This window comes from Perognathus longimembris, chromosome 17 (genome assembly GCF_023159225.1).
Source record: "Perognathus longimembris pacificus isolate PPM17 chromosome 17, ASM2315922v1, whole genome shotgun sequence".
NCBI lineage: Eukaryota > Metazoa > Chordata > Mammalia > Rodentia > Heteromyidae > Perognathus > Perognathus longimembris.
Genome location: NC_063177.1, coordinates 12,037,984 through 12,064,028, shown reverse-complemented (window position 1 = coordinate 12,064,028; position 26,045 = coordinate 12,037,984). Strand labels below are relative to the sequence as shown.

At 43.2% G+C, this 26,045-nt stretch overlaps 1 protein-coding gene across 1 annotated transcript in view; it reads left to right on the top strand.

Annotated features, from left to right (window-relative positions):
• The window catches only part of Fbxw10 (F-box and WD repeat domain containing 10), a 32,881-nt gene extending 7,020 nt beyond the window's left edge, over window positions 1-25,861 (top strand). The window contains exons 3-8 of the mRNA XM_048365083.1: window positions 223-371; window positions 2,044-2,186; window positions 16,061-16,219; window positions 18,156-18,421; window positions 20,959-21,114; window positions 25,016-25,861. Of these exons, the coding sequence (XP_048221040.1) occupies window positions 223-371; window positions 2,044-2,186; window positions 16,061-16,219; window positions 18,156-18,421; window positions 20,959-21,114; window positions 25,016-25,803 (1,661 nt within the window). The 3' untranslated portion in view covers window positions 25,804-25,861. The remainder of the gene's footprint in view (window positions 1-222; window positions 372-2,043; window positions 2,187-16,060; window positions 16,220-18,155; window positions 18,422-20,958; window positions 21,115-25,015) is intronic.
• Window positions 25,862-26,045: the final 184 nt, after the last annotated feature.

Below are 26,045 nucleotides of genomic sequence, written 5' to 3'. Positions count from 1 at the left end.
TGGGTCCCAGGACTAAATTCCAGGGTCAGAATCAAGGTCGTCTGCAATACTGGCTCTCCCAAGGGCCCATAGTCCGGGAGTTCTGAGACAGCCTGCAGAGATGGCCTCTGGGCACTGACTTTATGGGCTCATCTAGCCTTCTGTGATAGGGAGGGAAATTCCACGCTAACCCTCCCTCATTCCTTCCCCCACTTGCCCTCCCTTTCTCCCTCTCCCATTCAGAGTGGGAATTAGACACAGGGAAGTGCCTGAAGACATTTAAACATAAAGACCCCATCTCGGCCCTCAAGATGAGTGAAACCTACGTTGTGAGCAGCTGTGAGAAAGGGCTTGTCAAAGTGTGGCACATTGCCACCGCCCAGCTGGTCAAGGTGAGCGGGCAGAGGGCGGGGAGTGCCGGTGGTGACTGGTGAAAAGAGATGGATGATTGGCCCTCCTTCTTCAAAGGCTCCCCAGACCAACGTGGAGCAACTGAGTTACAGCCACCAACAAAAGCCAACAACAAAGCTTCCCCAGGAGGTTATTCTTAGTTGGTAGTACAAGTCCCCCCATACACCATGACCATATTGCCATGGGGTAAGTAGAGGAGGATGCATTATAACTCAGCACTTTAGATGAACCTCAGGGCCTTTTCACAGCGACAGAAGTAAAGTACCTTTTTCTTTTCCAGAATATTCTACCCTGGCCCCTAGCTGGGGATGAGGGGATGAACAGTTTTTGGTTTTCTTCTTATTCTTTTTTCCCTTTACTCTTTTTTTTTTTGGAGGGGGGGAGGGAATGTCAGTTGTGAGGTTTGAACTCAGAGTCTGAACACTGTCCCTGAGCTTTTTTGTTCAAGCCTAGTACTCTACCACTTTGAGCCACAGTACCACTTACGTTTTTTCAGGTTTGAAATGAGAGTCTCCCAGACTTTCCTGCCTGGGTTGGCTTTGAACTTTGGTCCTCAGATCTCAGCTCCCTTTACTCTTTTGATAAGGAGAAAACATTGTAGGATTAGATCATTTCCTCACTACCCTCTAATGAAGAAAGAACATTGGCTGCCTTAGGTGAGTGGATGTTGCTTTAGATCATTTTCTGTTACATTAATACAATACCTGAGCCTGGGTAATTTATAAAGTTTAAAGGTTTATTTGGGTCATAGAAAACCAAGACCTTCCTGACATGTCATGTCATGGAGAAAAGCACCAGAGGGTGAGACAGAAAAAAAACATGTGAGACAGCACTGCTTTTCTCTCTCTCTCTCTCTCTCTCTCTCTCTCTCTCTCTCTCTCTCTCTCTCTCCTTACTTCCCTTTCTTTCTTTCTTTCTTTCTTTCTTTCTTTCTTTCTTTCTTTCTTTCTTTCTTTCTTTCTTTCTTTCTTACAAAGCCACCTACTGCCATGATAATCCATGAAAGGGTTAATTCATTCATTTATAGTCATCTCCCAAAGGCCCTACCTAGCTCCAGATAGCATTAACATCTGACTTTAGAGATTAAATTTGCAACACAGGGATTCCATGGGACTCACCACCTAATAGCAGACATTCATCAACATGCATTTACTGGATTTGGACCCCTTGATCTTAGTGGGCTGAAAACACAGGATCATAGTAAAAAGTGGTTGGCTTGGCTTGGGATTTTTTGTCATTGTGGTTGAAACTCAACTGTAGGAACAATGATATCCCATGAAACCCACTAGGACCAGACAAAGAGGAGCCAAGGATGGGACATTTTATCCTTCACCACCTAACAGCAGACAAGAGGGATTTCTGAACCCTAATGGTGCTCTAGGAATATGGGGTCTGCCCCAGCCACAGACCTACAAGGCCCCTCTCCAGTCATATTGCTGAGCTGAGCTGGGGAGAGAGCTCTGCAGAGAGGGAAGCAGGGACTCCTCTGGCCTTCTTTGAGCAGAAATAGTCAGCTCAGAGACATGCCAAGCAAGTAGCAGTCCTGATGGGTAGGATGGCTTTGGAATTCATCAAACCAAAGGGCTCTTGACCTTGGAGGAGTTAAAATCCAAGTTAAAGAAGGTCTGAAAACAGTGTCCTCTTTTCTCCTAGGTTCTCACAGGGCACGAGGGAGCTGTGAGGTGCCTGTTCTTTGACCAGTGGCATCTTGTCTCAGGAGGTGCTGATGGTCTGGTCATGGCCTGGAGCATGGTGGGGAAGTATGAGCGGTGTCTGATGGCCTTCAAGCATCCAAAGTAGGTGCCAGGGAAGTGGGGACTGGCAATGTGAAATCCTCTCTCTTTCCCAGTGTGCCTTAGACTGCAGTCTTCAGCAGGATAGTCCCTGTGGCTCCTGGCTGATCTCTAGCCTTCTCTGCTCATTTCACTTATTTCTGCTTTCCTCTTCTTCCACTTAACCCTTCCATCCCCTCCCACCCTTCCAGCCATTCTTTCTCTTACCCTCATTTCATACTCTTGAGAAATAATATGGAGAAGTTATCAAAAAGGGCCTGGGGGTTGGGGGCTGAGACAAGGTCTTCCTAATGTAGCTCAGGCTAATCTAGAACCTGATCCTCCTGCCTCTGTCTGCTGAATGCTGAGATTACAGTTATCCAAATTGTGCACTTGTGACACATGTGAAAGTTTGTATCTGTCACCTGTTGAGCATATGAATACTGATAGAAACATTCCAAATGTTGTCACCTTTCAACTTCCCTTGACATTGGTCTTTATCCCTGGAAACCTATACTTACAAGGCCTTAAAATGATCCCAGTGCTAAAAATAATAATTAAAGGCTATTTATTTTAATTTTATTATTATTAGTTTTTGGGTTTTTTTTTTTTTTTTTTTGCTGGTTCTGGGCTTGAACTCTGGGCCTGGGCTCTGTCCTTGAGCTTCTTTAGCTTGAGGCTAGCATTCTACTGAGACACAGAGCCACTTTGGGCTTTTTCAGAGTAGTTTTTGGAAGATAAGAGTCTCTGGGACTTTCTTGCCCTAGGCTAGCTTTGGATTGCTATCCTCAGATCTGTCTCTCTCTCTCTCTCTCGAGTAGCTAGGATTATAGGTGTGAGCTACCAGTGCCTGGCTAACAGAAGGCTTTTTGGAAAGGTCGTACAAGTCTGAGGACTAGATTCTATTTCAGGCAAGCAAATGGATTTCATTTTTCATTCCAATTTAAATTTAGTGGTGGTAGCTGCCTGGAACCAATTAAGAAATATCCAGAGTCCGTAGCCTGGTTTGTTTGGAAATGATGTTATGATTCTGTCATGGACACGGTTTCATAGGCTGCTCTATGCTATTCTTAGATTATATGAATAATGTCTTACTCTGAGTGCATTATAAAAAGTTCCAGGAAGCTAAATGCATCTTAACTGATGAAAAGAATATGTGGATTTCCCAGGGGAATGTACCAAAGGATAGTTGTTTAATATATTACAGCTTTAGATGTCCTTGTAGAAACTTTTTTCCCCCCTGCAATATTGGTGTTTGTCAGAGCCTCGTATTTGCTTGCTTTGCTTGTTTAGCTGAAGCTCTACCACTTGAGCTGTGACTCCAACTCACCTTTTTGCTGGTTATTTTAGAGATGGAGTGTAAAGGACTTTTCTGCCTAGGTTGGCCTCAAACTGTCATCCTTCAGATCTCAGTGCCTGAGTAGCTGGTATTACAGGCATAAGCTACTGGTACAAGACTTATTTTATTTTAATTTTGGCAGTACTGGGGGTTAAAATCAGGGCCATGCACTAGTAAGGCAGACATTCTACCACTCCATTCCACACCTCCAGTTACCTGATGGGCACTTTTTGAGCAAGCACACTGGTCTTATGACAGGTGTAAGGACATGGATGTTTATGTGTATAATTTTTGTGATGTAAGGTTGTATTATAAAGAGGTGGATTCTGGGAGGTACCTGTATTCACAGATTCATCCAATCCCTGGCTATTATCAGTAAGCCTTTTAGTTTGTCATATGATCTATCAAGCCTTGTTCTCAAGAAGGGAGTCAAATTTTATGATGACACCTGAAAATCATAACTCTAACTTTTTAAAAATCCACTAAAGGGGATTTATGATGATTTGCGTACTAGAAAATAATTTATTCCTAGCAAACCTGGCAGTTTGGTTGCCATCTCAACAATCCATGTGCCTTCCACCCCTGCTGTGAGATCTCCATCAGGCTTCTCTGCCCAATATTACCATTCTTGTTGGGGCTTGTAACCTGCCATTGTCACAGAAAAGCCAGACACCTGGAAGCCATGGCCAATGCTTTCACTTCCCTTCTCCTCGCTCCTCAGTAATAATGTCTGTGGATGAAAGTGTTCAATGAATAGTTAGATATCCATTCAGACCAATGAGTTAGTTCATTTTGTTGATATTGGGCTTTTTTTTCTGAATATGTGGTGCCGAGGAATCAAACCCAGGGCTTCATGCCTGCTAGGCAAGCACTCTACCCCTAAGCCATATTCCCAGCCCCACTGATATTGGGATTTGAACCCACAGCTGCATGCATACTAGGCACTCCCTTGAACTACACTCCCCCAACAGCTTATCTCTCTTTTTTATTTTTTGGTTGGTCACGGAACTTGAACTCAAAGTTTAGGCGCTGTCCCTGAGCTATTTTGCTTAAGACTGGTTCTCTACCATTTTGAGTCACAGCACCATTTCAGGTTTTCTGGTTGTTAAATGGAGATGAGAATGTCTCAAGCTTTTCTTCCAGCCTTTGAACTGTGTTCCTCAGATCTCAGCCTTTTGAGTAGCTAGGCATGAGCCACCAGTGCCAGGCTTGTCTTATTTCCTTGGTCAGTTTAAATAGAGATTTCTCAATTGTGCAGATTAGTTGATCTTTTCAAAGAATTAAAATTTTGTTACTGTTGTGCCAAGTCGCAAGACGACCACCAAGAAGGCCACCGAGACTCAGACATTCCGAAATGCAAAAGCAAGGCAAGGCTTTATTCAAGTGAGCTGCAACTCGGGCCACGTCCTACCCACCGACACAGCAGAGGTTAGGAGGAAGCCTCGAGCTGCGATTACACAGGGCTTATAAAGGCAAAAACAAAGTTACAGCAATCAGGTGTTCAAGCAAGCAAGATTAGGACACAGGTACAAATCTGATTGGCTCAGGGCTTGAGGCATTCTGGGGGCAGTCAGAGTTAAGCATTCCCAGTGGTTAGAGTTCTAGACCGGCTGGGCCCTAATAAGCTTGTCCTGGGCTTGCTCACATGTCCTGCTTATCTCAGGTTCACGTGGTAAAGTGGGGTTTGGGTGGTAAAGTGGGGCCTGACTTCAAAGTCTGGCACTTCATTTCCCCTTTTTTTCTTTGGTACCTTGGGAGCCAATCATGGCTCCATTCTGTCCATTTCAATGGCTTGCCTGTCTAGGGGATGATATAGAGATAAGGCATGGGCCAATAGGGCCCAAAGTAGTAACCAAAGGGCCTGTCACCATTTCTCACAAGTACAGTCTCTGTACCTCTGTTTTGCATGCCTCTAGTTTATCTTACCTCATCTTCCCAAATACAACTCTGGTCCCTCAGTTTTAAAGGGGGGCTGATGGGTGAAGATCATCCATCTTCTGTAACTTCTTCAGGCTGACTCAGAGGCATTGACCTTACCTATCCAGGAACCTATAACCTTAGTCTACTTACCAAGGGACTGCACACATCAAACTGGACAGGACTCCTACTCATCACACTCGGGAAGTCGCTTATTCAGGTTCGGGTCCAAGTGATCTGGCACATCCCAGTTGCCTGTGGCCAGATCACATAACTCTCCTACTAAGTCTGGCCACCAGGTTCCTAAGGGGGCTTCCTTAGTTGCTAAAATAAGGGGGTCACCCCACTTTGGAGTGAGCTGCCAAAATAATTGGAAAGGCTGGTGAGGGTTAACATCAACATTAGCCAGGGTAGCAAGGAAAGAAGGCAAAAAGAAAATTATAACAATATTCAGTCTAACTTTCTTTTCTTGAGGCGAAGGCGAAGCAGCTGAGTCAGGTGCTTGGAGACCTCCTATGTTCCACCACGGTAGTCGTCGTCCAGGGCAAAGGGGTCAGCTGGCCTGGTGTGGGAGCAACGGACCCGTGGCGATGCCGTCTACCTTGAGGATGGTGGGAGTAGTCAGTAGCACTACGTAGGGTCCCTTCCACCGTGGTTCTAAGGATTTGGGGTTATGCTTCCGGACGAACACCCAGTCCCCTGGTCTGAATAAATGGGGGGTAGGGACAGAATCAGAATCATATAATGCCTTAAGTTGGGGCCACATATTCTTGTGCACGAGCTGCAAATAATCAAGTTTACACAAAAATTCAGCATCATCCAAATCAGCAAGCAATTCAATCTGAAGGCTAGGGATAATGGGCGGAGGGTACCCGTACATTATTTCAAAAGGAGTAAAGCCAAGCTGATAGGGAGAATTTCTTCCTCTAAGCAGAGCAAAAGGAAGGAGTGACACCCAGTCTGCGCCAGTCTCTAAGGCCAATTTAGTTAATGTCTCTTTTAGAGTCCGATTCATTCTATCTGTCCTGAACTCTGGGGTTTATAAGCACAATGCAATTTCCAATTTGTCCCCAGTGCGGCAGCTATTCCCTGACTTACTTTTGAGATGAAGGCCGGTCCGTTGTCTGACCCAGTGGTGGATGGGAAGCCATACCTGGGTAGGATTTCTTCCAGGATCTTCTTAGCCACTACATTTGTGGTCTCATGCTTTGTTGGATAGGCTTCAACCCATCCTGAAAAGGTGTCTACAAAAACTAGCAAATATTTGTATCCAAATTTTCTACTTCCCAACACACGCCTGGCCTATCCCCATGGAGGCGAGCTCCTTTAGTAACTTGTTGATTGGGGGCATTGGTAAGCTGACAGGCCTTGCAATTTTTAACAATATCTTCAATAAGTTGATTTCCTTGTCTAATTTTCACTTTGGAGTGTCGGAGCAAGTCCTACATTCTTCGGGTTCCCATGTAAGAAGCTCAGTGGATTCTCTTAAGGATCCCCTTACCCAGCCCTTGTGGCAAGATAAGTTTCCCTTCACAAGTTTTCCACCAGTCATTGTTTCCTTCTCTGTTCGGGGTTTTGTGGACCATGGGATTTTTCTTTATCCACTCCAAGTCTTCTTGGGAATAGTGGGGCACAGGAGGCAAAGCTCGTGGCCCTGGGTCTACTAGAGTCAATACCACTATTCATATAGAAGCTTAACATTCTCAGCAAACCCAGGTATCCACAGCCGGCAAAAGCCTGCTGTTGCTGTTCCCAGGAACTCTGACTTGTCTGGCTGATTTAGGCACAGGGATTTTCAGCACAGTCTCTTTACGTGCATCTGACAGCCAACGCTTGCCCTCTTTTAATATGAAGCCCAGATGGGTGACTTCAGGCTTACAAATTTGTGCCTTTTTTTTTTTTTGGCCAGTCCTGGGGCTTGGACTCAGGGCCTGAGCACTGTCCCTGGCTTCTTTTTGCTCAAGGCTAGCACTCTGCCACTTGAGCCACAGTGCCACTTCTGGCCGTTTTCTGTATATGTGGTGCTGGGGAATTGAACCCAGGGCCTCATATATACGAGACAAGCACTCTTGCCACTAGGCCATACCCCGAGCCCCAAATTTGTGCCTTTTAACATTCTAGTTTGTAAAAGCTTTTTTCTGACTGGCTGGGGAACTGATCTCTGATGACCTAAAAAAATAACCTTTGTAGGCCTTTAACAGATCTCAATAAGGACACAATCTCAGGTCTACAAGCTTTCTTTCCTGAACAGATGTATCAGCTTAAAATTCTCACTGCCAGTCAGAGCTTTGAGTAGATGTGGGGGTTGGGATTTTAAACTATCTTCTCATTTGACAAACTTACCCTTACTAACCACTATCACAGATGACTGGCAAGTTCCTGCCCAGTAGACAGACATATTAGTAAGGCATGCTTACGAACTATTCTTCCAGGACTTCTCGGCTTTGATTAACTTTTGAAACGTCAAACAGGAGTGACTCTAGGATCTGACACCATCTCTGCCATCCAAGCAGTGACTTACTGCCTCTAGATGCTCTATCACTTTTGTCCCAGGAGGAGTGACTTTCCACTGGACTTGGACTCAGGGCCTGAGCACTGTCGCTCAAGACTAGCACCCTACTACTTTGAGCTCTACACAACTCCGTTCCCAGCACTCTGCTGGCTGATTAGAGACAAGTCTCTCACAGGAACCTTTCTCTGCCCAGGCTGGCTTCAAACTGCAGATTTCAGATCAGTGAGTCTTACAAGAGGCCACTTTACTCCAATTAAAGGCCCAACAGGGTGGTTCACACAGAAGTAGTTTTTAAGCATGCTCTTACCTGGAACTTATTAAGGGCCAGTATTAGATCTTGACAAACTTGTAGGAATCACCTGTGCTTCTCTGTAGGCCTGCTGGAAACTGTTACAAAAAACCTACAAAGAAGCTGGAATGGCAATTAAACATTTTGGTAGCCATAATTCTCCTTTTCTCACTTTGCAATAATTATTTAGGACAATTTTACTTCCAAATTTCTTATCAAGAAATGTATTCTTGATTTCCAAAGCCTTTTTAACACTAACACAACACTTTAGCTTTTATCTGCATTGGAAAAACTCTGAAGCTTACCACATGGCATGAAGACCTTTGGATTTTTCCTTAATGCAAGGATTACAATTACAGAATTAGAAATACTTATCTATTCAGCTTTCCAATATATTAGTGAGAAACATTGGCCCATTTTGCCATTTCTTCCTACATAGATAGAGTTAATGAGAGTTTACTTCTATCCCCATTAGTTTAATATATATATCCTTTTAAATCCAAATTTCTGACACTTAGCTCTGATTTTTTAACTATAGTTCCTCTTTAAAACAATGCAATAATCCTTTAAAGCATTTGGTAATGCCAAAACTTGATGACCATTTGAATTTAAACTTAAATTCACACAATTTTACATCATACTAACAGTCTTGAACATGTTCACACTCACGCATGCACACACACATACATATTCAAAAGATCTTAAAGCACACAGGATAAGCATTGGCCATACATTTTTCAGTGGCAAGAGGTATTTGGGCAATCTTACTCCTGCAACACCCAAATTTTAAGACAAAAACCTTTAACAAATGATTTTAGCATTCTCCAGCCTTGTTTTCCAGGGCTTGATAGTTTTAGTAAAACATTTTTAGTCTTAGTAAAACATTTTAGTACACCAAATAATTTTCTGCTTAAGAAGGCTGGGTGGGGTTCCCCCCCAGAGTTCTTTTTGCGGACACTCACACTGATTGTGAGCTGTCGCCTGTATGTCTCATGCAGGTTTGACACAAAAGAGACTGTCAGACTTACAAACACAGACGACAGCGCTGCACAGTGGGGTCACTCCCCACCGCCTGCGGGTGGCTTGGGCTGGCCCCGTGTCTGCCCCTGTTGGCGGCGGCTGCGGGTCAGGACTCGGGGCCAATGCCTCCATGCCCTGGGCTGCCGGCGCCAGGACTGGTTGGGACCCTCCAGAGCAGAAGGCACAGCTGAAACATTGTAAGAAAGGCCAAACCTAAGCTGGAATGTCCCTGTCAACTAGTTCCCTCCAGGTGTCTGAGCTATCTCCTTGACCTCCCTCCAGTGAGCTAGGGTCAAATCTAGGGGGCTAGATGGAGGTCCCCAAGATAGAACATTACCCATAGCTCTGATCAGATGTTTAGTTCAAAAGGCTACAAAAAAACAAACAATAAAACACACAGGCCTGAGAATAAGAAAAGCTATGAGTCAGAGATCTCCTAGGTTGGCCCACAAGCCTCCTCCTGCAAGCTAGAAGCAGCAGGAGCAGACCTAAGTTGGCCCACAACCTCCCGCAAGGGTGCAGGAGGAGTGGACCCAAGAGGACTCAGGTAAGGGTAGAGATCTGGAGCGTCCTCCAGTCTCCCCAGGATTGCCGAGTAAACGCGTCTGCTTCGACAACCCCTTTAAGAACCCCTTTAAGAAATAAGCAAAAGCAAAACAGACAAACAGACAAACAGACAAACAGACAAATTACAGGACAAGACAAATGAACAGCGCTGTTTCCTTACCTTCGGAGTCTGGGGTCTCAGGGGTCTCTGGGGCGATCCTGGACGAGCCCCCAAATGTTGTGCCAAGTCGCGAGACAACCACCAAGAAGGCCACCGAGACTCAGACATTCCGAAATGCAAAAGCAAGGCAAGGCTTTATTCAAGTGAGCTGCAACTCGGGCCACGTCCTACCCACCGACACAGCAGAGGTTAGGAGGAAGCCTCGAGCTGCAATTACACAGGGCTTATAAAGGCAAAAACAAAGTTACAGCAATCAGGTGTTCAAGCAAGCAAGATTAGGACACAGGTACAAATCTGATTGGCTCAGGGCTTGAGGCATTCTGGGGGCAGTCAGAGTTAAGCATTCCCAGCGGTTAGAGTTCTAGTCCGGTTGGGCCCTAATAAGCTTGTCCTGGATTTGCTCACAGGTCCTGCTTATCTCAGGTTCATGTGGTAAAGTGGGGTTCGCGTGGCAAAGGGGGGCCTGACTTCAAAGTCTGGCACTTCAGTTACATTGATTTTTATCCTTTTTGAGTTTTGTATTTTGTTTATTTTGCTATAGTCTGTATTGTTTCTTAATACCTTCTTGATTTGGGCTTAGATGTATTTTTCTAGCTTCTTAAGGTAAGAAGTTATTGATTGGAGAAGCATAGACAGCTACAAAAACTAGTGCAACTGTATTTTGTGAATGTGTTTGTCTTTGAAGCAGGGTCTTGTGGTGTAGTAGAGGCTAGTCTTGAATTTATGACCCTCCAGCCTCAGCTTTCTGAGTGCTGGGATTACAGGAGTCAGTCAGAACATTCCAATATGCTATATTATTCTTTATCTTTGTCTGAAAATATTCACTAATTTTCTTTCTGATTCTTTTGACCTGCTTTAGCCCTCCCTTCCTGGCTACTCAACATCAAGGTTAGCCAGGAGTAACAGACAGTTTATAGTTTCCTTGGGTCTTTCCTATGCATGTTCATGGCCTTGGATATGTTGACTGTCTAGATTCTTGGGACTAAATCTGAGATTTTCATGGCATTTATGTACATTTCATCCCCTAGCATTTCCTTCAAAGCTTTCTGTTGGGTGTACTTGCCCAGGTAGATTTCTATTGCTTTAGGTAACAGGGACTGGAAATTAGCCTGTTAAGTATTTTTTAACACATGCCCTTCAGGTAGCAGCTTGAACACTGCTTGAATTCTTAAGCAAAACAAAGACAAACCTTTTGAGCTAGGCTTCCAAGAAATCACCAGACAGAACAAATAACTCATTGTGAATGAATCTGTTCTGCTCTGTCTGGGGCCAGGAATGTGGGTTTTACTTTCATAGCTACCACTAAACTTGGAAGTGGAGCACAGGACTAGGGTCAATTAAATGGCCACAAAGCATACTGTTCATGTGTGTGCGTGCATACACACAAGTATTGGGGCTTGAACTCAAGGCTTGGGTGGTATAAAAAAGATGTGGGGGACTGGGGATGTGGCTTAGTGGTAGAGTGCTTGCCTAGCATGCATGAAGCCCTGGGTTCAATTCCTCAGTACCACATGAACAGAAAAAGCCAGAAGTGGCCTTGTGGTGCAAGTGCTAGAGTGCTACCCTTGAGCAAAAATGAAGCTCAAGTGGCTGGGAATATGGCCCAGTGGCAAGAGTGCTTGCCTCATATACATGAAGCCCTGGGTTCAATTCCTCAGCACCACAAATATACAAAAAGACCAGAAGTGGCGCTGTGGTTCAAGTGGCAGAGTGCTAGCCTTGAGCAAAAAGAAGCCAGGGACAGTGCTCAGGCCCTGAGTCCAAGCCTCAAGACTGGCAGAAAAACAAAATGTGGGGCTGGGAATGTAGATTAGTGGTAAATTGCTTACCTAGCATGCATGAAGCCCTGGGTTCAATTCCTCAGTATCACATAAACAGAAAAAGCTGGATGTGTTGCTGTGGTGCAAATGGTTAGCCTTTAGCAAAAGAAGCTCAGAGACAGTGCCGAGACCTTGAGTTCAAGCCCAGGAATGACCAAAGAAACAATGCTCATAAGGTTTTTTTTTTTTTTTTTTTTTGGCCAGTCCTGGGCCTTGGACTCAGGGCCTGAGCACTGTCCCTGGCTTCTTCCCGCTCAAGGCTAGCACTCTGCCACTTGAGCCACAGCGCCGCTTCTGGCCGTTTTCTGTATATGTGGTGCTGGGGAATCGAACCTAGGGCCTCGGGTATCCGAGGCAGGCACTCTTGCCACTAGGCTATATCCCCAGCCCTCAAAAGGTTTTTTGTTCAAAGCTGGCCCTCTACCACTTGAGCCATAGCTCCACTTCTGGCTTTTTGGTTAATTGGAGATAAAAGTCTCATGGACTTTTCTCCCCAGGCTGGCTTCTAACTGTGATCCTTAGATCTCAGCCTCCATTGTAGCTAGCATTAGAAGTGTGAACCCCTGACAATTGGCCTAGGCATACTGTTCTCACTGACACAAATACCATCTTGCTTGTCAAAGTGCTCCTTGACTTATTGCAAGCCTTCAGTTATTTTCTAGAATTCTGAAGACGTTTATTCTGGCAGGTTTTTTTTTTTTCTTCTGTTTTTGTTGCTGTTAATGGTAGAATTTTGTAGTCCTTTACTCCATTTTAACTGACATCATCCTCTGAGGTATCTTTGATAAACAAAAGACAAAGAAGGAGGCAACTTGTTTCTAGGACAGAGATAAAACCTGAAAGGAGATTGTTTTATTCCAGCACTATTGTGTCAGGTATTGAGCTGCTTAAAAAGAAAATCTTCATGGGGCTGGGGATATAGCCTAGTGGCAAGAGTGCCTGCCTCGGATACACCTAGGCCCTAGGTTCGATTCCCCAGCACCACATATACAGAAAACGGCCAGAAGTGGCGCTGTGGCTCAAGTGGCAGAGTGCTAGCCTTGAGCGGGAAGAAGCCAGGGACAGTGCTCAGGCCCTGAATCCAAGGCCCAGGACTGGCCAAAAAAAAAGAAAAGAAAAGAAAAGAAAATCTTCATTAATTTAATCCTGTCAGCAATCATGTAAGGCAGAAGTCACTGTTTCTTTTCATAGAAAGGGAAAATTGAGAAGTTAGGCAGTAAATAATAGAGTCACATTTCAAGATCAGGTTTTCTTTCTCTTTTCCTAGTGGTACTGGAAATTGAACTCAGGGTCTCGAACTGGCGAGACAAGTTCTACCACCTGAGCCATTTAAGTTTTGCTTTAGTTATTTTAGAGATATAGCCTCGTATTTTTGCTCTTGGTGTCCTAAATCCTAATCACTCTATTAATTCTGTGTGTGTGTGTGTGTGTGTGTGTGTGTGTGTGTGTGTGTGTGTGTGTGTGTGTTTATGTGCTCACATGCACCGGTTACTAGGGCTTGAATTCAAGGCCTCCTGCTCTCACTTGGCTCCTATGCTTAAGGCTGACATTGTACTTCAGCCATACCTTCACTTCCAGCTTTTTGCTGGTTAATTAGAGATAAAAGTCTCATGGACTTTTATGGCTGGACTGGCTTTGAACTTTGATTGTCATATCTTACTCTCCTGAGTAGCTAGGATTATAGATATAAGCCACCAACACTCAACATTCCTATTCTTCCCTGGGTAACTAGGATGACATGTATGTACCATCACATCCAGCTACTGGTTGAGATGGATTCTTGCTAACATTTTTCCTAAGCTGGCCTTAAACCTGATTGTCCCAGTAATGCCTCCTGATAGATGGGATTATAGGCATGAGCCTGCATGCTTGGCTCAATACCAGGTTTTCTAATGCCAAAGCCTGTTCTTTTCATCACTAGGCCCCAGTGATAGAAACAGAATGATCAAATGTCACAAGATCCTATGTAAAGTATAGGCAGAAACACACAAAGTGGCAAACACCCTTTTATCCCATGGTGTCTCTTTCTCAGTACATGACTATCTCATAAGTAGAATAAGTTGACCTTAAGACAGGTGCTAATTGCTGGGCACTGGTAGCTTACACTTGTAATCCTAGCTACTTAGGAGGCTGAGATCTGAGGATCATGGTTTAAAACCAGCCTGGGAAGGAAAGTGAGACTCTTATCTCCAATCAACCACTGAAAAAACAAAGAAACAAAAACAAAGCCAAAAGTTCTATCTACCTACCTACCTACCTATCTACCTACTTACCAACCTATCTACCTACCTACCTACTTATCTACCTATTTATCCATCCATCCATCCATCCATCCATTTACCACATAAGGAGGATTCAAGCCACATTGTGCTCCTTGCTAGTTGGTTTTTTTTTTTTTTAATATACTAAGCATGCTCTGTCTTTTGAGGTCTTTGCTTTTCTCTTTTGTTAGTGGCCAAGGCCTTGCCAAATCCTAATCTGCCTCTGAAATCTGACCAGAGCTAAAGCCAGTGGTTTGAGGCAGATACTCTCTACCAATGATCATGCTCTGTAAACAAGAGCAGACAATCATCTTCTCAGCTAAGTTATACTGAAGCCTGCTAACAAATAATACTATTGCTGAATGCTAGGGGAGCTTAGTGGTAGAGCACATTCTTAGCATATATGAGGCCCTGGGTTCCATCCCCAGAAATAGAATTATTAGGCTTGTCAGAATTGAATAAACCATGTATCTATCACCCAATTTGCACCCAGAACTCGGCCTGAGCACTGTCCCTGGCTTCTTTTTGCTGAGGAGTTTATTAAATACATCTTTCTAGGTCTTCTCCTACTCTCCCCCTTTCCTACTGATCATCACAAGGGGACACCTATAAATTTAATCTGGGATGCAATTTTTCTTATGAATGTTAATTCACTGAAAGAATTAAAGCTATTAATTTAAGTCTAAAATGATACTAGCTCAGTTTAAGACTTCTGTTTTGTTTTTGCCAGTCCTGGGCCTTGGACTCAGGGCCTGAGCACTGTCCCTGGCTTCTTTTTGCTCAAGGCTAGCACTCTGCCACTTGAGCCACAGTGCCACTTCTGGCCGTTTTCTGTATACATGGTGCTGGGGAATTGAACCCAGGGCTTCATGTATATGAGGCAAGCACTCTTGCCACTAGGCCATATCCCCAGCCCCGACTTTTGTTTTATATAATCCTTTCCCTCCTGTTTTTTTTCTTTCTTACATATAAATACTATTTAGAATGAACCAAAACATTGAATGAGGTACTGGGAATATGGCCTAGTGGTAAAGTGCTCTCCTCATATACATGAAGCTCTGGGTTCGATTCCTCAGCACCACATATATAGAAAAAGCTAGAAATGGCACTGTGGCTCAAGTGGTAGAGTGCTGGCCTTGAGCAAAAAGAAACCAGGGACAGTGCTCAGGTTCTGAGTTCATCCCTGAGGACTGGCCAAAAAAAAAGAATAAACAACAACAGTGAATGAGACAGGTACCAGTGGTTCATATCTATACTCCTAGCTTCTGAGAAGGCTGAGATCTAAGAATAGAGGTTCAAAGCCAGTCCTGGCAGAAAATTCTGAGACTCTTACCTCCAATACACTGCTCTGAAAAAGCCAGAAGTGGAGCTGTAGCACAAGTGGTAGAGTATCAGGCTTGAGTGAAAAATCTAAGGAACAGAGTCTAGGCCCCGATTTCAAGCCCTAGTACCAGCATAAAACAAAAACAACATTGAGTGATTCTTTGTATGACTTTTTTTTTTTTTTTTTGGCCAGTCCTGGGCCTTGGACTCAGGGCCTGAGCACTGTCCCTGGCTTCTTCCCGCTCAAGGCTAGCACTCTGCCACTTGAGCCACAGCGCCACTTCTGGCCGTTTTCTGTATATGTGGTGCTGGGGAATCGAACCTAGGGCCTCGTGTATCCGAGGCAGGCACTCTTGCCACTAGGCTATATCCCCAGCACCATTTTGTATGACTTTTTGTATAAGTAAATAGCTCGGAGTCAAATTTTCCCTCAAACAACTGTGACAACAGCCTTTTTGCTTTGTTATCTGTGTCTCTATGACTAAGTTTTCAGACAAAGTTGTAACTGCAGAATGAGAAAATGACTGTCTGTTAATGGTTTATATCTAGTTATAAAATGTTAGAAATACCAGTTCAAAGACAATTCTGTGGCCACTGTTTCCCAATCACACACAAAACACCCAAAGTACAAGCAAACCCAAGGAGCTTACCAGAAGGTGGGTACTACCTAAATGCTTTGTTTCCTTCCAGGGAGGTAGTGCAAGTGTTCCTTCTCTATCTCCGGGTTGTCAGTGCCTGTGCAGATGGCAAGATACGTATTTACAACTTCCTCAATGGAAACTGTCTGAAATTGATAAAAGTCGATGCCAGAGGTGAGCCTGTGCTGTCCTTCTTTTATCATTGCAACAGGTGAGTGGTAGTGCAGAAGTCAAAGCTATGGTCGGTTCTTTTTGGATGATTTCTTTTTCCTTCTGGGACACTAGTTTAGAATCACCAGCTGAAGAGAGGGGTCAATGCTTCCTTCTGATTTTGGCTATCTTGTGGAAGACAATTGTGCTTTGCATAAAATGTACTGGAGTTCATTATCGGCACTTAATTCTTTTTTTGCTAGTCCTGGGGCTTGAACTCAGGGCCTGAGCATTGTCCCTGGCTTCTTTTTGCTCAAGGCTAGCACTCTGCCACTTGAGCCACAGCGCCATCTCTGGCCATTTTCTCTCTTTCTCTCTATATATATGTGGTGCTGAGGAATCGAACCCAGGGCTTCATGTATACGAAGCAAGCACTCTTGCCACTATGCCATATTCCCAACCCCTCTTAATTCTTTCTGGGTGTTCAATCAATGAGAGTAATATGGCTCTTCTTTAAAGACCATAGTTCTGCTCAGAGGCAGCCTTCATACTCTTTGATCACATATCAAACAGCCCAGAGTGTCATCAAGTGTCTCTGATATCATTTCTACTGAGTGTCGCAGTAGCAAGGTTAGTGAGGGCAAGCTGAGCAAGTAAGTGTGCCAGTACCACAGCTGAACTCATTGTATATGCTTCTGTGTTTGTTTTATAAGAATAGTTTTTACAAGCCAGGTTGCTAGTGGCTCACGTCTATAATAATAGCTACTCAGGAGGCTGATTTATGAGAACAGCAGTTCAAATTGGAGATAAGAGTTTCTAGGATTTTCCCAGGAGAATCCTGGAATAGCCAGATGTGGAGTTGTATCTCAAGTGGTAGAATGCTAGCCTTGAGCAAAAGAGTTCAGGGCCAGTGAGTTCAAGCCCTAGGACTGGCACGAAAAAGAAAAAAAAATAAGTTTAGCATGACAATATAGAAAATAACCAAACAGAATTAACTTACAAACTCTACTCAAGGCTCACCTGAGACATCATTTAATCTCTATGAACCATATTGCCTAATTTTGAATGGAAGTTTATTATTACTATTTGTCATCTTTATTTTATTTTTTAAATTTTATTGTAAGGGTGAGGAGTTACAGTTACATAAGTAAGGTAATGAGTACATTTCTTGTTGGACACCATTACTTGCTGTTTACCATCTTACAGGAAAACAAGATGCTGGTAATAAGGTTCAGAAAATGAATGACTTTCATTTAAGAAGTGATAATACTACAAAAGGGTGTGGTAGATTGCATGCCTACATGTCTGAGGCCCTCAGTTCTAGCCCCAGCACCTAAACAAAACAAAAACAAAAACACTTGGTTCTCACCCTTTTTCATCCAGAGAGATGATTTACCTTTTTTCTAATTTTTTTGAGAGCTGGGAATGTGGCTAGTGGTAGAGTGCTTGCCTAGTATGCATGAGCCCTGGGTTCAATTCCTCAGTACCACATAAACAGAAAAAGTCAGAAGTGGCACTGTGGCTCAAGTGGCAGAGTGCTAGCCTTGAGCAAAAGAACCTCAGCGACAGTGCCCAAGCCCTGAGTTCAAGCTCCAAGACTGGCAAAAAAAAAAAATTTTTTTTGAGGCAAGGCATTGGTTAACCTTAAACTCACAATTCCCCTGCCTCAGCCTCAGTCTCCCAAGTTGGATTATACTCCCACCTTAAGTGATTTCCTTTATACTTAAGTATAAATAAGTCTGAAAGAAATTTCTTTATTGGGTTTGATTCCTTGAGTTCGATTCCATAGTTCCAACCTAAATAGTCATTTTAGTGAGGTTTACATTAAGGTCTTTAAACTTCAGCCTTTGGAGTACAAAATAACCTATCTATAATATTTTAATTTCTCCGTCTCTGTCTCTGTGTGTGTATCTGTCACTGTCTTTCTCTGTCTCTGTGCAATGTATATTTTGGTGGGCTCCATGCTCCTTTCCCAGACAATTTTGTTTTGGTTCCAGGATGGTGGTCAACACAGCCAGCAATATTCTTATGTTCCACTTTGAGAAGGTGAAGTGGCAGTACTCCCAGGAAAAAAATAAACCAAAGAAGAAAGAAAAAGAGGAGGAAAAGGAAGAAAGCAACCATGGTGACGTTTCCAAGTCTAGCATTCATATTCATAGCCTAAGAGAGACTGGACCCAGTAAACACACAGAGGCCCAGGAGTTACCAGCAAAAAGGCCTTCTAAGTCCCGTCCTCATGTGAAGCCATCCAAGACCGCTTCAGGTGCAGGAGTTTAGTGATCACTACCAAGTAGGAAAGGTGGTGTCAGACTGGTATCTTTGTTGGGTAGAGTGAAGAAGGGTTTTTTGTTTTTTTTTTTTTTTTTTAGTATGTACCTTAATCCTTTAGGAAAGTGGGAGTAATTTGCATCAATTTGTAGCTAAAGGAAATCTGATTTTTACCTTAGATTTTCAAATTTATTCAAATAGTTATATGTTAAATAAGAGTAGTCTTAGTGCTTACCATTCAAAACAAAACAAAAAAAGCAACCACAAACTGCTTCGCTGAATGGCAACTCCTTTGTATTACCACTTAAAGATAATTTTTTAAATAATTTTTTATAATAATTTTTATAATTTTTTTTTTGCCAGTCGTGGGCCTTGGACTCAGGGCCTGAGCACTGACTGTCCCTGGCTTCTTTTTGCCTTGTTTTTTTTGGTCTTTTGTAGTTTTGTGATTTTTTTCCGGAGCTGGGGACCGAACCCAAGGCCTCGCTCACCAGGCGGGCGCTCTTCTGCTGAGCCAGATCCCCAGCCCCCCTGGCTTCTTTTTGCGCAAGGATAACACTCTGCCACTTGAGCCATAGCACCACTTCTGGCCGTTTTCTATATGTGGTGCTGGGTAATCGAACCCAGGACTTCACGTATATGAGGCAAGCTCTCTTGCCACTAGGCCATATCCCCAGCCCCTTAAAGATAATTTTTAAAAACGTAAGCAACCAATACTGTCTCTCAAATTCAACTATATATATGTATATATAATACCGATATCTATATCTCCCTATATCTATCTATAGTTACCTATTTCCTGAGGACAGAGAAAAAAGTTGCTGTAGGCGAAAATATAAGATTGGACGCCTGGCTCAGCAGTAGAGTACTTGTCTAGCAAACATAAAGCCTTAATTTCAAATTCCAATGCCACAAAAAGGCAAAACTGCAAAATGCTCTGAGAATGTATTACAGAATGTGTTCTCTTTGTATCTCTGAAACATAATGTATGTACCTAGAAGATACCAGGTATAGAACAGGTGTGTGTGTGTGTGTGTGCGTGCACATGCACGCATGCATGCGCGTGCAAGTGCATGTATAGGGAAAGTGGAGGCTAAGGTTTAGATCACGTCATTTATGCCATTTATTTTGTTTTTGTTTTTGTTTTTTTTGCCAGTCCTGGGGCTTGGACTCAGGGCCTGAGCACTGTCCCTGGCTTCTTTTTGCTCAAGGCTAACACTCTGCCACTTGAGGCACAGCGCCACTTCTGGCTTTTTCTATATATGTGGTACTGAGGAATCAAACCCAGGGCTTCATGTATAGGAGGCAAGCACTTTACCAATAGGCCATATTTATGCCCTGATTTATGCCATTTATGATATCTAAAGAATGAATTAGCCAGGATGCTGGTGGCTCATGCCTATAATTCTAGCTATCATGTGAGGCTAAGATATGAGGATTGCAGGTCAAAGCCTGCTAGGGCAGGAAAGTGCATACTTTAAATTTCAGTTAACCACCAAAAAGTTAAAAGCAGAGCTGTGGCTCAAGTGGTAGAGTGCTAGCCTTGAGTGAAAAAGCTAAGGGACAGCACCTAGACCCTGAATTCAAGCCTCAGAACTCATTCTCTCTCTCTCTCTCTCTCTCTCTCACACACACACACACACACACACACACACATATACACACACACACAGAGCTGAATTATATGTGGCTTATGCTACCAAGAGATTCTCCTTTGACATGCCCTATAAGATGCATGAAATTGGATCCACAGATCTATAGAAAACACCAATAGATGACTTGCAAGCATATCATGCTAGAAATAGTCAGCTATTGTTATGGGGTGAGAAATGTTTGAGGGTTTGAGGGAGGGGATTCCCTGTCCCTCCAAGAGTCCACCACTCAGAGACAGTCTCAAGCAAAAAGATGGATTTATTGGGGAAGCAAAAAGCAAACTGACCGGCCAGGGATGCAGCACAGACTCAGGAGTTGAACTACGACAGTAAAAAGCGGGCTGACCCGCCAGGGGCACAGGGCAGACATGGGAGCTGCCACCGTGACCCTGAGCAGTCCTCAAATTGGGGTTTATAAAGGTAAAAGCGTAGCACAGATGTAGGGGCTTGATTCAGGGGGTAGAACAAACTACATTGACAAGCAAGCGTGGCACGAATGTAGGAGGTTGATGCAGGAGGAAGAGCAAGCAACAAATAAGTTAAGCAAGCCATTTACAGAAGCAGAATTTTGGGGTCAGGTTGACCTAATAATCAAGATGGAGTCAGCTCTACAACACTATTACTTGAGGAACCAAGAGTTTTAAAGGATGTTTAAAGCATAATAATCAGCAGGAAAAGTGTCTGAGAAGGGGAGTCAGGATGTGACCCAGAGCTTAGGTTACCACTTAATTTCATGTGACAATAAATAGTGATACAGTGATATTTGGGGTAAAAATATCAAGTTGTTGTGAACCCTCAGTATTACTGATTATATTAGTGGTTTGCCCATTATTCAGACATGACAATTATATAATGACTGTTGTTTCTTTGATCCTAACAACTATGTTGACAGAGACAACTGAAAGCCCAGGAAAAGACAAATCACCCCAAAAAGATGGCAAGAAGACAGGAAGTCCTGTTCCTAAGGAAGGAAGTGTCAAGGATGATGGCCCAGAGAATTTGGGAGTAGAATGCAAGGATGAAGACAGTATTCTTGGTGATGCTTTATTCTGAATTAGTATCAAACTCTTCCTTTTCATCCTCTCTCCTCCTTAATCTTGGTTCTCAGCAGGCTAACCTTTGCTTATCTTTCAGAATGTATACAATGCCTGGATTCTAAGAGTAACTGGTTTTCCACTGGTTTATCCTAAGAGTAACTGTTTTCATGTCCTCATACAAGCTTGAGGCCATACAACACAAACTTTTTAGTCTCTGGCTCACAGCCTGCCACTATTCCCTGTCATCCAATCTTCTAACTTCTGGGACCATTTTGTATCACCAGTCTGAATAAATGACACAGGAGAGAAATGAGGGGGTCAGGCTCATTACAGGGGATTTCATGAGAGAGGAGAAACAATGTGTACTGGTTGTTATAAAGAGCAACGGGGATGGGGATTTTATGAAGTACCACTGAGCTGGTTGCCTGTGGCTCACACCTGTATTACTGGCTACTCTGGAGGTTGTGATCAAAAGATGATGGTTCATAGCCAGCCCGGGGAAGAAAAGTTCAGGAGATGAAAAGTTCAGGAGATTCTTATCTCCAAAACAGTAACTGGATATAGAGCTGTGACTCAAGTAGTAGATACTTGCCTTGAGCCCAAAAGCTCAGGAACAGTAACTAAGCACTGAGTTAAAGCCCCAGGGACCAGCACACATACCAAAAACAAAAGCTGGCTCCAGTGACTCATGCCTATAATCCTAGCTACTCAAAAGGCTGAGATATGATGATCACCATTAGAAGCCAGCCCAGTCAGAAAAGTCCATGAGATTCTTATCTCCAATAAACTACTTTATAAAAGCCAGAAGTGGTGCTGTGGCTCAAGTGGTAGGGTGCTAGCCTTGAGCATAAAAAGAGGCTGAGAAAGAGTGCTGGGCCTTGAGTTCAAGCCCAGGATTGGCAAGAAAATGAACAAACAGAACAAAGCTTTATAAAAGCTCTACTACCTATGAGCATCCGTATATATACCTATGTCTTTGTAGCTGTACAGGTCTACCTATAGAGTCACATCCTAGGAGTAAAATTGTTCTACCAAAAGATAACTGCATTTTTTAATTGAAAAGAGATTTCCAGGTGTCAGTGGCTCAAGCCTGCAATCCTAGCTACTCAGGAGGCTGAGATCTGAGGATTACAGTTTGAAGCCAACCTGGGCAAGAAAGCCTGTGAGACTCTTATCTCCAATTAACTACAAAAAATTGAAAGAGAAGGCTGGGAACATGGCTTAGTGGTAGAGTGCTTGCCTGGCATGCACGAAGCCCTGGGTTCAATTCCTCAGTACCACATAAACAGAAAAAGCCAGAAGTGACACTGTGGCTCAAGTGGCAGAGTGCTAGCCTTGAGCAAAAGAAGATCAGAGATAGTGCCCAGGCCCTGAGTTCAAGCCCCATGACCAACAACAACAAAAAGAAAGAAAGAAAGAAAGAGAGAGAGAGAGAGAGAGAGAGAGAGAGAGGAAGGAAGGAAGGAAGGAAGGAAGGAAGGAAGGAAGGAAGGAAGGAAGGAAGGAAGGAAGGAAGGAAGGAAGGAAGGAAGGAAGAAAGAGGAGCTATGGCTCAAGTAGTAGATCTCTAGCTTTGAGAAAAAAAGCCTCAGGGAAAGAATCCAGGTTCTGAGCTCAACTCCTAGGACTGGGGTGCATGCATGCACCCCATGTGTACGCGCACAAACACACAAAAGATATTGCTGTGGTTGTTTTATAAAAAGTGGTTATTAATTTTTTTTTTTTTTGGCCAGTCCTGGGCCTTGGACTCAGGGCCTGAGCACTGTCCCTGGCTTCTTCCCGCTCAAGGCTAGCACTCTGCCACTTGAGCCACAGCGCCGCTTCTGGCCGCTTTTTCTGTATATGTGGTGCTGGGGAATCGAACCTAGGGCCTCGTGTATCCGAGGCAGGCACTCTTGCCACTAGGCTATATCCCCAGCCCAAAAAGTGGTTATTAATTTATTCTCTTACTAACAATGCTTGAAAATGCTCCCTCCCCCATACCCACACCAACATTGGGTATCACTGATATCATCATCTAGAAAAAAATATTTAGTAAAAATGATATCAAGTAATGATATTTACATTTAAGGTTTATCATCAACAAAATGTTTATTAGTGGACAATGGTTAGATAGATAATAAAAATTTTTGTCTTGAAATATTACATGACAGCTAACAATTGTATGATTAAGATCTATACATGTATTGACTTGGAAAGAGATCTAAGATATATTAGCCTGTGGAAAAAGACAAGCTAATTAGCAATGAACTCAGCACAATTCCTTTTTTATAAAACTAAGTTCTGTGGTTCTTAGGTTTGGAAGGAGAGGTGATTTGGAAAGGAGTTACTAGGGATTGAACTCAGGGCCTCACATTTTCTAGGCAAGAGCTCTACCACTGGAGCACACCTAGGATAAGATTTTTTTTTGTCATCTTAATTCACTATACATATATATGTGCATGTATAAATATATATATATATATATATGATTGTTTAATTAAAAGTAAAATGTCAGGGAAGGCTGTTTTGAAGTTTCATTCCACCTAATCTGTCCACCTTGGGATAAAACCTATTTAGCAAAGGGAGTTTATATGCATAATTCACTGCTGCATTATAATTGCAGACACAGCTTGGAGTTTAACCTAGTCAAACGACTTCTTTTTTTTCTTTTAATCTATTTGGAAATAAGTATGCTTTCAGTGTTTCTGTGAGTTATTGTAGGGATTGAGAGCCTAAGAGGCAGAGATAATATAGATTTGCTTATCTGTGAAGACATCGTTAACTTAATGGTCTTAGACATCATGGAAGCCTTGACCATAAAGTGATATACTGAAAGAATTCTCTTATTTTGGCTAGTAGATTTTTTTTTTTTTTGGCCAGTCCTGGGCCTTGGACTCAGGGCCTGAGCACTGTCCCTGGCTTCTTCCCGCTCAAGGCTAGCACTCTGCCACTTGAGCCACAGCGCCACTTCTGGCCGTTTTCAGTATATGTGGTGCTGGGGAATCGAACCTAGGGCCTCGTGTATCCGAGGCAGGCACTCTTGCCACTAGGCTATATCCCCAGCCCCTGGCTAGTAGATTTTTAACTCAGTGTTATTGCTCAAAATATTGTGGGAACTCATCTTTAAAAACTTTCTTTAGTCATGTTGTGATGTTCTGCATTATCTAGGTGCAACATAACTCATTGAAGGCAGGTCTGAGTTTTGACATGTGCAAGAGATCAACTGGAGCCAACTCTGGTTAATAAGATGGGACTCAAACTTTGTGGTATAATTACTGTTGGAAATTAGGCACATTATTATAAATCTATAAGGTCTGTTTTGTGTGAATCATAAATGAGATGTGAAAGTTATTTCCATGGGAAGTTTCAGAAAGATGTAGGACACTGGAATTATCAATGTTGTTTTCAAATTTATGCACATCTAAGCCAGGCACTGGTGGCTCACACCTGTAATCTTAGCTACTCAGGAGGCTGAGATCTGAGGATGACCATTTCAAGACAGCCTGAGTAGGATAATCCATCAGACTCTCATCTCTAGTTAACCACCTGAAAACCAGAAGTACAGCTGTGGCTCAAAGTGGTAGTAGAGTGCTAGCCTTGAGCAAAAGAGTTCAGGGACAGTGGCCAGGCCCTGAGTTCAAGCCCCAGGACTGACAAAAAAAAAAGTACATTGAGAGGCTAGACTTTACATAAGTGCTAGTACATTTGTTAAGAACTTACTTTGTCCAATCATTTCTTCTGCTCGTCATGTCTAACATCTTCAGGGATTTTTGCCCATCAGATCCATGTCTGTTGAGCAACAAGACCTCAGTATGAGAGGCAATTGGAATGTTTCAGTTTTCATGACAAAGTACTTAATATTTATTACAGAATGCTGATTTCCTTTCCTTTCCCCTTTTCTGTTTGAAAAAGCAGATGATGTGAAAACTTCCATTAGCCTGATCAAGCGGCCAAAGAAAAAGTCATGGAAAATCCCGATGACACCTGACCGGTTCCTTTTGACTGTCAATGCTCTACAAAAAGCCCATAATTCTGGGGAATTTGCTTATCCTCACAGGCCCAAAATCCAAGCCATTGATGACTTGCAATCTTCAATTTCATATCCAAGAAAGGTCCTAAATTTCAAAGGAAAATCAATTCAACATGCAGTTGATCAGTTGAAGTCGAGCAATCCTTTCCTAGATGTGAAGCAAACCAATATACCCCTTGAAATCCAGAAACTGAAGCCCAACTTGAAAAACTCTTTGCACAATCCCAACATTCAGTCTACCATACCCCAGCCCATGGTTATCTCTGGGTTCCCTGGCAGTTTAAAGAGTAAAGAACCATTGACCAGTTCAATCCAAGGGGCAGTTCGTAGTATGGGCCCTCTGACCAGCATGCAGGTCATTAAACCCAACCGAATGCTAGTTCCGCAAGCGAGTAACAGCACCCTGCCTCTCAAGAAAGAACGGACTCGCTTCTACACGACCCTAGATCCCCTTCGCACAAACACGGAATTCATGCTGATGACTGTGAAAGAAGAGAAAGAGTATGGGGAAGCCAAGATGAAGGAGTATAAGGACAGTGAGTCTACTAAGGTTGTAGATCCAGGAAAGGAGAGCAAAGCTGCATGGATCCGGAAGATTAAAGGGCTGCCTATTGATAACTTCATGAAGCAAGGAAAAATAGCAGCCCCTGAACTTGGACAAAATGTATTTATCTAAACTAGCCTTGGGAAATTACCATGTCTTACAAAAACAACAACAAAAAGTGTGTATTAGTGTTGGGTCTCTGTTCTTTTCTTTGACAGTTCCTTGGTTTATTTCTTCACTATCTGAAATAGTGCTATAAAATCTGTGTTTTAAAAGAATCCTCCAGTTAGGGAGATGCGAGAATACACATTATTTCACCCCAGCAGCAGTCAGACTTAGGTTGAACAGATACCCAATTTCAAAGACTGAAGCCC